Genomic DNA, 13,410 nt, shown 5'->3' on the forward strand with positions numbered 1-13,410 from the left:
CTAGTGGATGTTCTTCAGGAAGAAGGAAATTGAATCCATAAGAAAGGAATGGGATACACAAGCAATGGTGAGCACAAAAATTGAAAAGTATGATAATAAATTTACTATTGGCTATAAAAGCAAAGTTTTAAAAACAATGTGAAATAACTAAATGACAGTATGAGAAGGGAAAACAGATAATTACGGAGAAACTTAAACTCCTTTGTAATCTTCAGGAGGAAGAAAGGCATACTGAATAACTTTAGACTTTACGTATGTCTGTTAAATGGGTAACCACCAAAACAAAACCAATCTGTAATTTTCAGAGATTAGGTCGGGGATGATGCACAGTGAGGAAAAACTGCTTTCAAAATCTAACAGAAAGAGGAGAGAAAAGGAATATAAAGCAAGGCAGAATTGATTGCAAATTTGCCAGCAATTAAAACCTAAGACTGATTTAATTAACCTAGGGGAGAAGTTTTTAGATTAGATCTTTAAAAGTTCAACTGCATTTATTATTTTGATTAAAGAAAAAAAATCCAAAACTTACTTGTGTAGAACAGAGGAAGAGAAGCTCAAATCTCAAGTGTCAAATTAGATATTATCATCAGGGAAAGAGTTATAAAACGAAGCAGTGAGTAATACTAACACGTCGTAATGTTGCATTTCTCAGGACATAACAACTGCTCAAAACCCTGAGCATTTTAAAAGGTTAAAATTTTTTTTGAACAAAGAACATTTCTTAAGGATATTTAACAGTGTACAACAAGTGTTAACAACAATTTCAAGAGAAATCTCCACATTTCAATGTGAGATTGATGTGATGTCATCTCATTCTTAATCCATTTTATCAGACCTGTCCTTGTCTGAATCCTGTGAGCTTACTTTGAGTTTAACCCTGAATTTTCATTAATTAATGACAACAGGGAGATTAAAACAGCTTGGAGAAAGATGAAAAAAGAAATGGCTGAAAATTTTACCAGAAAGTTGTAAAACAAAGTGTTCTACATATTCAGTATCATTTTTATTGCCTCTTAACCAACAACTTGGTTTAGAGTCTTTTGTATTTTTCATATTTGTAAATGTATGCAGTACCTGCAGTATTGAAAATATGCTACCTTTTAATTGACTTTGCTGCTGCACCAAAAGCAACCAGGAAGCATTTCTATACATGAAGTACCTTGTGTGGGGTTATAAATCTCAGGACTCCCAAAAAGGCCATCCTACCTAATTCGTGCAATAGGAAAATCTGTAGCACACACACCATCCTGCTTAATTTTCTTTTTAGAATTCCCATTTTATGTATCAGTCAGCCAGGGTTGTACAAGGAATATAAGAAAGTAACTTCTTTGATGTTACCCCATTTAGGGAAGATTGAAAATAACCAGGGCACAGTAGATAACCTGCCAAATTGACTCTGAATTTGGGGCCTAGATTATTTGGAAAGTTCCATTTAATTAAGTCTTTAATGTGGCCTTTTTGTTTTAAGATTTATTTATTTTTATTGGAAAGTCAGATGTACAGAGAGGAAGAGAGAGAGGAAGATCTTCTGTCTGCTGATTCACTTCCCAAGTGACCGCAACAGCTGGAGTTGAGCAGATCGAACCCAGGAGCCAGGAATTTCATGCAGGTCTCCCATGCAGGTGCAGGGGCCCAAGGCTTTCCCAGGCCACAGGCAGGGAGCTGGATGGGAAATGGAGCTGCCATGGGCGGGGATTAGAACCGGCATCCATATGGGATCCTGGTTTACTCAAGGCGAGGACTTCAGCTGCCAGGCCACCGTGCTGAGCCCTAATGTGGCCTTTTGAAGGCAGAAATCTTATATTAGAATTCCATATTTGTGTTTTTTTATTCTTAAATTTTTTGAAAGCACAAAGTTGCTTTTAAATTCAAAATTTAGGAATAGCAGATTGCACAGATTACTTAATACTGATCAGTATTATTAGAATTTGGGTCAAAATAAATACTTTTGTTATTTAACTTACTGAGAGATATTATATTTCTCTTTAGTCTCCTTACAAATATTAGTGCAGGGCCCGGCACGATAGTGTAGTGGTTAAAGTCCTCGCCTTGAAAACGCCAGGATCCCATACAGGCACTGGTTCTAATCCCGGCAGCTCTACTTCCTATCCAACTCCCTGCCTGTGGCCTGGGAAAGCAGTTGAGGACGGCCCAAAGCTTTGGGACCCTGCACTTGCATGGGAGACCTAGAGGAGATTCTTGGCTCCTGACTTAGGATTGGCTCAGCTCCAGCCGCTGCGGCCACTTGGGGAGTGAATCATCGGATGGGTGGAAGATATTTCTCTCTTCTCTCCGCCTCTCTGTATATCTGACTTTGCAATAAAAAAAAAAATCTAAAAAAAATATTAGTGCAGCGATTTTTTTGAAATCTTTTAGTTTGTTACTCTAAAATACTTTTTCGTTACAGAATAGAGTTCAGAACAGCCCCTGCCTATACAGACATCTCTATCTCACGATTAAAGTCACTTTTCATATTCTTAGTGACTTTTTTGTTTTTAAGTTTTTATAAGGAATTATTGGGAAATGTGTAAATTAATATATTTGTGTTTATATAACTATACATTTTTTTTCTTCTTAGAACTAACTTTACTTGAATTGATTAAGCTGTATGGAAAGTACCTATACCTGCTGAAAAATCATTTTATACGTAGTCTTCTAACCCTAATATAGGTGCTGAATCATTTGTGAAAATTTAAAAATTTAATTCGTGGCTTTTGTTTGTATACATGCCTATTGAACCTATATGTTTTCCACCGGTCTAAGAAAAAATGGGTGCATTCAAAATGCTTAGAATTCAGGCTTGAATTGTCTGGAGAGGTTTTTAGCACCTCACTTAAAGTTATAATAATTTAGTAGTACCTTTAACTAATTTAAAAGGGAAAATCAATATACCTAAGAGCCTTTATACTCTTCTAGAAATTTCTCAAGCCACAGTATGAGCAGAGGATCAAAGTTATAAACAATAGAAACTGTATAATCAGATTATTTCTATGGCTGTTTTGTTGGGTGTGTGTGTGTGTGAGAGAGAGACACAGAGAGAGAAACGCAGCCCTGCAGTCTCACAGCCTTCACATCAGAAAAAGTTATGCCCAGTTCCCTACACCTTAACACAATGTACATGAGCTTTCACACAAAGAAAAAAAAGTGAGCCTAGCACACAATTACCAGAGAAAATTCTTAAATTATTAGGCAGACTGGAGATTGTACAGAAATAGTTTAGGAAACAAGACATTCTCACCCAGCTTAGATAAGAAAGTAGAGGTAGACATATTCCTTTTGCTTACCTACCTCACTAAAACACCTGTCTTCATCTTCCCAAATTATCCTGAGTTTCCAGGCATCTGATTTTCATCAAGTATTTGCCTTCCAGCAGGCAGCAGTTTCTTTAATGACTTCTGTTTCTGAGAATCTTTTCCTTTCCTATTTCACCTAGGATGTGTTGATCCATAGATCTCAGTTGATCTGTAATCCTATTGATTTGAATTAAGAATAAAAAAAAAGCTAACCTGGGAAGATTAAACTAATATGGGAAAGAAAAGAATGGAGCATGTGATGATTTATACCCACAATAAATATTTAACAAAACTATTTAAGATGATAGAAATATCAGGATGAAAAGAGACATGCCAGGCTTACTCCAGCAGAAAGAAACTACATAATGTCAAATAATCTACAATTTAAGATAAAGTATGAATAGGTTAATAGGCAAAAGAACAAACCACCAAGAGGATGCCATGAACTTGGATATGCTTAGTAATAGATCCTCAAAATACATTAAGCAAAACTTGTATAATTATGATACTTTGGCACATCTATAGTTATAGTTATTTATTTTTATTAGAAAGGCAAATTTTACAGAGAAGAATGTTCCATCCACTGGTACACTCCTGAGATGGCCACAATAGCCATAGCTGATCTGATCTGAAGCCAGGAGTTTCTTCAGCATCTCCCATGCGAGTGCAAGGTCCCAAGATTTTGGGCCATCCACCACTGCTTTCCCAGCAATAACAAGAAGCTGGTTGAGCAGTGGAGCAGCCAGGACTCTAGTGGGTGCCTATATGGGATGCCAGCACTGCAGGCAGAGGATTAGCTTGATAAGCTACTGTGCCTGCTCCAGAAATTCCCAACATTTAAGTAAAATTCCAACAGAGATAAGCAAGGAGAAGATTATGTGTATGTCGCTTAAAAACAGCAAATAAAAAAGTTTTAATACAAATTAATCTTAAGTAAAGGATTCTAGGAAATGTGGTTCAGCACTGAAAAAGATTAATGTAGTATTAAATTAGCACATTAGAGAAACATTAGCCAGTGTGAAGCAGAGAGGGCACATTCCAGGAAACAGGAGAGGACAGAACAACAGCAGAGGGGGCACCTGGAGAAGGACAGACACAGGAAAGCAGCGAAAACACCGTGTGGTGCTGTGGTGACTGATACCCCAGCAGCATTCAGCAAATAGTGATCTGAAATGCAGTGGCAGCTGGAACTCCACCAGCAACAAAATGAGAAGGGACATTCACCAGAAGCTCCAGAGGTAAACCCAGACAAAGAACTGCCTGTCCTGCTGGTCTGTTTGATTTGACCAGAAGCACAGACAGGGCAACAGATCCCAGACGGGCAGTGTGGGAACAGGGTGGATTTCACAGCCCGGTCAGCCCCCTAGAACCAAATCATGTAGCATTTTGTTTAAGGAGGCAAAGCCTAGGGAAAGGACTGTGAATGCTCTGAGCTGAGAGTGAACTCATGTCTGGCTGAGTGAACTGCAACAACATGGCATCCTACAGGTTTCACCCAAGATAGGTCCAGGTAGCCCTCAAACCTGACAGCCAGCAGATCAAGAACTCTAGTAGTGGCACATCATGCACCATTCTATAAAACTACAGGGACAACAGTGAGCTGCACATTTGCTGAGCTCGGTGAGAACTCGCTGAATTCAGTGGATTGCATTGGTCCTACAGGATAATACTGACTATGGCATTGTATGGGTCAAAATAGGGCCCTGTGGCTCTCAGACCTAACAGTCAACAGGTCCTGGTAAGATTATCAGCACCAACAACCTAGCTATATAGGACCTGGTGTCTCCGTAATCCTGGGACCTGCTCCAACTGGAAGTGGGAGAAACGTTGGTTGTACAGACAATAGTGCAACCTCAGCATGATATCACAGGAGGTTGAGACTGGTGAGCTGGGGCTATGGAGACCATCGTGGAAATCTAACATAAGAACCCAGACCTGGAACTTACTGGAGCAAGTGGCACAAGTGACCAACCAAAGAGCCATGTACCAACTGCAGTAAGTAAAATTGAACTGTAGACCTGTGGATGACACAGCTTAGAAACCTGCCCTAAGAGAGAAGAATCTACTAACCAGACGTACAATGACAAAGAGCAAAAGAAGAGACAGAGGCACAATGAATATTACTGAAGACTCCCCTGCAAAGGAACAAAAGCCTGTTCTAACCTAAGAGTTAACTGAAGAATATATCAAGAAAATGGAGGATACAGAATTCAGAACACTTGTTTTAAAGCTTCTTAACAATGAGAAGCATGTAAAGCAGACATTTAATGAATTTAAGGAATATGTCACACAGGAAATGAATCAAATTAAGCTGATATATTAGAAATTAAGAATAAAGTGGAGCAAATTAGAAGTTCAGTGGAGAGTGTCCAAAATAGAATGAAGGAGGCAGAAGAAAGAATCTCAAAATTAGAAGATAATTTCCTGTCACCAGGGGAAACAAACAAGAAGCTGGAAGCAGAGCTGGATCAAGCAAAAAAAAAGTACTCAAGAATTAAAAGACCAAATATAAGAGTAATGGGAGTACCAGAAGATGCAGAAAGAGAAACTGGGATCAAAGGTGTATTTAATGAAATAATAAGGGAAATTTCCCTAATCTAGAGAAAGAAATGGGAAACAAGATGCAGGAGGGCAACAGAACTCTCACCAGGCTTGACCAAAAGTGGTCTTTACCATGACACATGATAATCAAGCTCTCTTCAGTCAAAAATTAGGTAAAGAGTCTTAGATGTGCATGTGAAAAAATCAAGTGACATATAGAGGAACCCCAATCAAACTCACAGCTGACCTCTCACAAGAAACTACAAGACAGAAGAGAATGGGGTAACATATTCCAAATTCTTTTTTTTTTTCAAAGATTTATTTATTTTTATTGGAAAGGCGGATATACAGAGGAGGAGAGACAGAGAGGAAGATCTTCCCTCTGATGGTTCACTCTCCAAGCGGCCGCAACGGCTGGAGTTGAGCCAATCCTAAGCTAGGAGCCAGGAGCTCTTCGTGTCTCCACGTGGGTGCAGGGTCCCAAAGTTTTGGGCCATCCTTGACTGCTTTCCCAGGCCAGAAGCAGGGAGCTGGATGGGAAGTGGGGTCACTGGCCGGGATTAGAACCAGTGCCTGTATGGGATCCTGGCGTTTTCAAGGCGAGGACCTTAACTGCTACACCATCGCACCGGGCCCCATTTTCCAAATTCTAGAAGTATAAAATTGTGGGTCCAGGATAACGTACCCAACAAAGCTTTCCTTTGTCTTTGAAATGAAATAAAATTCTTCCACAGTCAAGAAAATTTAAAAGAATATGCCTCTTCCAAACCTGCCCTATAAATGATACTTAAAGATGTTCTCTTGACAGAGAGGAACTTCGCCCACCAAAACCATAGGCAAATGTGAAGAACTTCATGGTAAAATAACAACAGAAGATTCAATCAATAAACAATCCATTCCAAAATGACAGGACCAACCCATGCATATTAACCCTGAATGTAAATGACTTAAGCTCATCAATCAAACATCATAGATTAGTACACTGGTAAAAAAACAAAACCCATCTATTTGTTGCCTCCAGAAGACATATCTCCAGCAATGATCAGCAGAAAGTGTATCTCATGAATTTTGATTTTTTTTGTTAGTTTCATCTCTCCAACTTTGTTCTGATTAAATTCTTCGCTGACTCATAGATGATACAGTAGTATCATTTTCTTCAAGAAGGTTCTTGATTTCTTTTTTCATTTCTTCAGTGACACTAGTCATTCAGCAGCGCATTAATTAACTTCATGGTGTTGTTAATTTCTTTTTCCTGTTGTTGATTTTGTATTGTGGCTTTTCATGTAAGGGAATGTATGGTAACTGTGTAATGGAGACTGTCATATCCAGATGTGAGGATACAATGCAGTATGCATTTCTACCACCAGACTAATAATATAGGGGAACCCAGTGAGGGGGAGGGGATATATCCTAGGGTCTAAGAAACTGCATCATATAATAATAATAATAAAAAGTAAAAATTTTTAAAAATTTAGCACATCCAAAAACTTGAAACTGCAAGTTGTTTTAGAATCCAAGAATTTAATAAAGCCACATGTTACATAAATCAGAAATAGAAGGAAATGTTCTATGAATTGACATAGCAGACTGATTATAAATTATATGGCATACATCAAACGTCATGATCAAACATGAAAAGCAGTGTTCACAATAAATTCAGGAACAACACATGGATGTATACTATATATGTTTTTTTCAGCAATGTGATGAAAGAACTAAGAAATAAGACTTGGAAAGTATTGGGAAAAAAAGACCAAATTCATGGTGTGTAGAGAAATTCCAGGAGAACCAACCATTAGAGCTAATGATGCTTCAGCAGGGTTACAAGAAACATCACTAATGTTCCTTTGAGTTGATAGTTATAAAAAATGATTCAAAGTAGTAGTGGCAGCTCTAATACCTAAGGGTAATCTTCATAGAGAAAAATATACAAGTGGAAAATTATTACTACACATATAGGTTAAGAAGGCCCAGTGCCACATCTGCCACAGTTTAACTATAAATTCACTGTATTTTAATGAATACTCAGATGACTGTGAAGGAACTCAAGAAGTTTTAAAGTTTTAATGGAAAAGTAGAGAATCAAGAATAAGAAAAATTTGAAGATAGGATAATAAGACCCAAAAACTATACTAAGAAAATAAGGTTACTAGTTCAGATGTAAGGGAGAAAAAAACTAGAATATAAACTAGGAAACCCAAGTCATAGGAAGGCTTGGTATATGAAAGGTTGCATCACAAATTAATGAAAGGATGAAATTATTCTTAATTTGCCCAATTTATATGGAAAAATTAATATGGAAAAAAGATTAATAGTCTGTGTCTGAGACCTTGAACAAAGATAATTTTAAGGTAATTGGAAGTCCAAGTGAGACAAGCAGAAGGTTTAAGCATTCAGAAAAAGATGTATATGAAATCTGTAAATTTGGGGTAGGGAAAGATTTCTTGACCCTAAAAAGCATAAATCTTGAGGAGCTTCCTCCAAGTTTCTTATAGGGTCACAGGGCTCAAGCACTTAGACCATCTTCCATTGCCTTCCCCAGGTGTATTAGCATGGAGGTAGATCTGAAGTGGAGCAGCCTGGACTCAAAATGGCTTCCATGCAGGGTACTGGCAGGACGATAGCAGCTTCATCCACAAAATCACAATGTTTTAAATGTTAAGAGCCCAAACAGTAGCCTAGTCGTTGAAGTCGTTGCGATGCATGTGCTGGGATCCCAAATGGGTTTGTGTCCTACTTGCTCCATTTCTTTCCGTCTCCCTGCTTGTGCCCTGGAAGAGCAGTCGAGGATGGCCCAAAGCCTTGGGACCCTGCACCTGCTTGGGAGACACGGAAGGGGCTCCTGGCTCCTGGATTTGAAACAGCTCAGTTCCAGCTGTTGGCGACCACTTAGTAAACCAACAGACAGCAAATCTTTCTGTATCTCCTTCTCTCTGTATAAGTGCCTTTCCAATAAAAAGAAATTAAAAAAAAACATTTTAAATGTTTACATAAGTGCCAGCATACTATCCGTAATGTACTTCTTAGCCATCAAAGCCTAAATACATTTGCTGTTTATTTGGCTCTTTAGTAAATGTTACTGGCCTCTATTTATGCTAAAATAGGATTGTAATGAAGAGATAGGACTAACAGGCAGAGAGTAGAGTTCAGCAGATATCAGGTGTCAGTAATAATTAAATGTTAGGTGTTTGGGGAGCTACTGAGAGATACCCGAGAATGATAAGGTTGTGAGATAGGACTGTGAGTTAAAACTTGAGAGGCAGGATGGCTAGGTTATCACTAGGACTAGCTGTGGACATAGTGGACGGCCAAAGTAAAGGGTGTGTAATTCAGTGGGGTTAACCTTAGGAAACTCAGAGCCTGGATTGAATTGTAAAGTCATGCAAGAATTGGAGGAAAGCAAGACTCATGACACATCATTCACATATGCCAGTTTGGATTGGAAGAATTAATATGGGAAATAACAGAATCAAATACTCAACTTCTAAAGGTGATGGAAATTTGGCCAGAAATTGTTCTGACCTTTCATAAGATACGGTTGAAAGAACCAGCATTGCAGAAGGGGTTACCAGTGAATAAAATAGATACTGCCTATTAGGCTGTATGACCAGATAGAAACATGCTGCTTGAGGCAGAGCAAATGGAACTTGGAAAATTTGAAACTGAAACTCTTGCCAGGACTCCAGCTGTTACAATTCATATAGACGAAGGTGACCTCCAGCTGGTGCTCTAGGTCTGGAAGGCAGAACCATCATGAGTTGGCCAATAGAAACTTCAGGCTTCCTTCCCTGCTCAATGGAGATAATCAGAATAACTTTCCTTCAATCAGGGGCAGTCATTGTCATAGTAGAGCAAGCCAAATGGCAGAGTTCTTGAAGAAGTTTCCTCATGAACATCCTCCAAGTCCTTTCTGAACCACAGTCTGACAATACAGTATGATGCAACTTTCGCTAAAATCTGACAAGGACCGTTTAATTCACAGATAATTCTCCACCTCTGATTCCTTGTTTATTAAGAGCACTACTTTATAGGTTGATCACCCTTGATGTTAATGCTTGTTTATCCGTTGGACCTCCTGTTTAGCCATTATTTAAGTGTGAGACCGTGATGGCCATAATTTGATCTGTTATATTTCCGTCTTGTTTTGTCTTTTTGCTGAGACCACAGACAGAACCTGTTATCTACTAACATGGATATATATCATAGCATAAAATAGCCAAGGAATCAGAATGAAGCTTTTGCTTCTCTGCCTTGGGTTTATGCAGTAAGATCTCACATACAGCGGCACTCTCAAATTTTTTTGGTTGAATTGCAATTTTCCTTTTCTATGTAGTAAGATAATATGTATATTTGGCAAAATTTATTTTAATGTGCTTTTCTTTGTGTGTATGTGTGTGCTTGTTTTTTGAGTAGTTGATGGATTTACAGCTGAGCGACAGTAACTTTCGTCGACACATCCTGTTGCAATATCTCATTTTATTCCAATATCTCAAAGGGCAGGTCAAATTCAAAAGGTAAGTTAAAATGTAATTTTCTTAAGCATTGGGCCCAAGATGTATATATGGGCTCCATCCCTCTGATGCTTTGATTGCAGCAGATGTGCAGCTGACTGGGGGCTTTTAGATAGTAGACACTTGTTTTAAGGAGCAAATGTTAACACAGATCTGCTGTGACTTGTGATCTTGTGACTGTTCTGCTGAACTTTGTGCTTCTCAGGGGTTCTTTCTCCTGACTGGGGGAAGGTCTCTGATGGCAAACTCCCCTTCTCTCTTCTCACCCCACTCAGACCTCCTCCTGAGCTAACTGGCAAACTAAGCCAGTAACACTTTGTCTTGAAGTGTGAAGTCACCTAGAACATTATAGCTGGAAGAAGTGGACAACATTCCAGAAGCCAAGAGCAGTTCTAATTTCTTTGTTTTTTCAAAGATGTTTATTTTTTATTGGCCAAACTCAGAGAAAAGGAGAAACAGAGAGGAAAATCTTCCATCTGCTGGCTCACTCCCCGAGTGGCCACAATGACCAGAGCTGAGCCATTCCAAAGCCAGGAGCTTCTTCTGGGTCTCCCATGTGGGTGCAAGGAGCTGGATGGGAAATGAAGCAACCAGAACACAAACCGGCACCCAAATAGGATCCTGGCACATGCAAAGCGAGGACTTTAGACACTAGGCTACTGCACTAGGCCCAGCAGGTCTAATTTCTTTGGAATATCCCAAACCTCATAAGGATCTCTATCTGAATCCATCTGTCCAGAGCAGACATTACCTCTCGTCCTGTCTCTTGAACTGGAGCCTTCTGTTACTGATTGTATTTCTGCTTAGTAGGTAAACCAGTGCAGCATTTGTTATATAATAAAACCTCATTTTACTACCTGCTGGGTTTCATTCTCATGTCCTCACTCACTGGCTTCAGCACATCACTTTTAGACTTGTTATTTTGTTTTGTTTGTTCAAGAGGCAGTTGCAGAAAGAGGGCGAGGGAGAGATATTCCATCCACAGGTTCACTCTCCAAGTGCCTCCAATAGCCAGGTCTGGGCCAGGCTGAAGCCAGGAGCCTGCAACTCCATCCCCGTCTCCCATGTGCTGTGGCAAGGGCTCAAGTTCTTGGGCCTCTCTCCTCCACATTAGCTGGGGTTAGATGAGAAACAAAGCAGCTATGCCTCAAGATGGTGCTTCCTTATGCAATGCCAGTGCCACGGGTAGTGGCTTATCCCACTGTACTCCCAGACTTACCAAGGTAGCACATGGTAGTAAACATTTAACAATGTTTTTTCTTTTCCTGAAGACATATGTATGTATGTATTTGGAAGGTAAATTTATTAAGAGAAATAGATTTTCCATGTGCTGGTTCATTTCCTAAATGGTCACAGCAGCCAGGGAGCCTGGGAGGGTTGAAGCACTGTAGGCTCTGCTTACTGTGTGCCTAGGTAGTTCTGAAAACTCAATAATAATGTAATAAAGAATCCAGTCCTGGCACATGGTAGTCTGTCTGTGTTGACTATTCATATGTAAATCTGCGCAGCAGTGAGGGCACAGTGAGAGCTCAGTGAGTGGCAGGTAGTGACTAATGAGTTGGCTCATAGCTTTTTGTTTTTTTTAAACTTACCAAATTTTGAATGAGTTTTGAGAGTGGAGCATACCTGTCCCAATGTGTATCTTGCATAAAAATGTTAGTATTGTCTGAGAGGAATTAGTCTTAAACTTATTTTAGGAAATATTTGTTGCCTTGGTCATTATCAGATTGATTGATTAAGTGTCTTAGTATCCCTTTTATGCCATATTTCCTCAGTTGTAACCCTCTTGAAGGTAAAGCTTAGCACTTAGAATCCCCTTCAATTTTGGGCCTGGCATGGTAGCCTAGTGGCTAAAATCCTTGCCTTGCACACACCAGGATCCCATATGGGCTCGCATTCTAATCCCAGTGGCACTGCTTCCCATCCAGCTCTCTGCTTGTGGTCTGGGAAAGCAGTCAAGGACAGCCCAAAACCTTGGGACCCTGCACCCATGTGGGAGACCCAGAAGAAGCTCCTGGCTCCTGGCTTAGGATTGGTGCAGCTGTGGCGGTTGCAGTTACTTAGGGAGCAAATCATTGGATCGAAGATCTTCCTCTCTGTTTCTCCTCCTGTCTGTGTATCTGACTTTCCAATTAAAATAAAAATCCCCATCAATTTCAATGTTTGTTTACAGTATAGCTAACCTGTGTTACATACTTTGTGATGTGGATTTGTAGAGGCCATAAATAAATCTAGTACTAACTAGACATTGGTGTAACTCGGTGCTCTTACTGTTTTGTTCTCTAGTTCAAACTATGTTTTAACCGATGAGCAATCACTGTGGATTGAAGATACTACAAAATCGGTCTACCAAGTAAGTCCAACGTGCAACAAACCCATGATTGAAAAAAATGGAAATTTAGAATTTTCTTTGTTTCAGCCCCAAATAGGAAAATAAGGATAAAGTTAAGCTCAGGTACAAGACCACAAAGACCTCTTGGTTCTCTGCCTACAAACCACTTCTATGATGCAGAAAGTTGTTGAAAGCTTAGTATATTCTTTCTAATCACAGCTACTATCTGAAAACCCCCCTGATGGAGAAAGATTTTCAAAGATGGTAGAGGTATGTGATCTGTATTTACTCGGTCATCTTAGTGCCACACAGGATTTCACAGGATTATACTATGCAAATGTAATCTCTTCATCTTTTTCAGCATATATTAAACACTGAAGAAAACTGGAACTCATGGAAAAATGAAGGCTGCCCAAGTTTTGTGAAAGAAAGGTAAATATATACTCATATTTTATGAAATAAGATAAAGGCATTCCAGAGTGCAGTTGTTCTTATCAGACGCACATGCATAGTTCATGTAAAATGTAAGACTTTTTATTCCTTTTTGTGTTATTTACCTCAGATTTCAACTTCTCAGAATAATTTGATATGTATTAACTGTTGAAAAAAAAATGTAAAATTACTGGTATTTGCCCTTGTGCCTCATGAGTGTTCTGTCATAATATGAAGCTTTTATTTCCTTTAGAAAGAAAACAGTAACTAAATATGCATCTTTCCTGGGGTTAATTTGTAG

The 13,410-nt window shown here is 39.1% G+C and overlaps 1 protein-coding gene across 1 annotated transcript in view; it reads left to right on the plus strand.

Annotated features, from left to right (window-relative positions):
- Nucleotides 1–13,410, plus strand: part of THOC1 (THO complex 1) — a 48,756-nt gene that overhangs the window by 23,123 nt on the left and 12,223 nt on the right. The window contains exons 12-15 of the mRNA XM_040974016.1: nucleotides 10,248–10,348; nucleotides 12,632–12,698; nucleotides 12,897–12,947; nucleotides 13,039–13,109. Of these exons, the coding sequence (XP_040829950.1) occupies nucleotides 10,248–10,348; nucleotides 12,632–12,698; nucleotides 12,897–12,947; nucleotides 13,039–13,109 (290 nt within the window). The remainder of the gene's footprint in view (nucleotides 1–10,247; nucleotides 10,349–12,631; nucleotides 12,699–12,896; nucleotides 12,948–13,038; nucleotides 13,110–13,410) is intronic.

The sequence above is a fragment of the Ochotona curzoniae genome, unplaced genomic scaffold (assembly GCF_017591425.1).
Source record: "Ochotona curzoniae isolate NIBS_2020 unplaced genomic scaffold, NIBS_Ocur_1.0 contig_2364, whole genome shotgun sequence".
NCBI lineage: Eukaryota > Metazoa > Chordata > Mammalia > Lagomorpha > Ochotonidae > Ochotona > Ochotona curzoniae.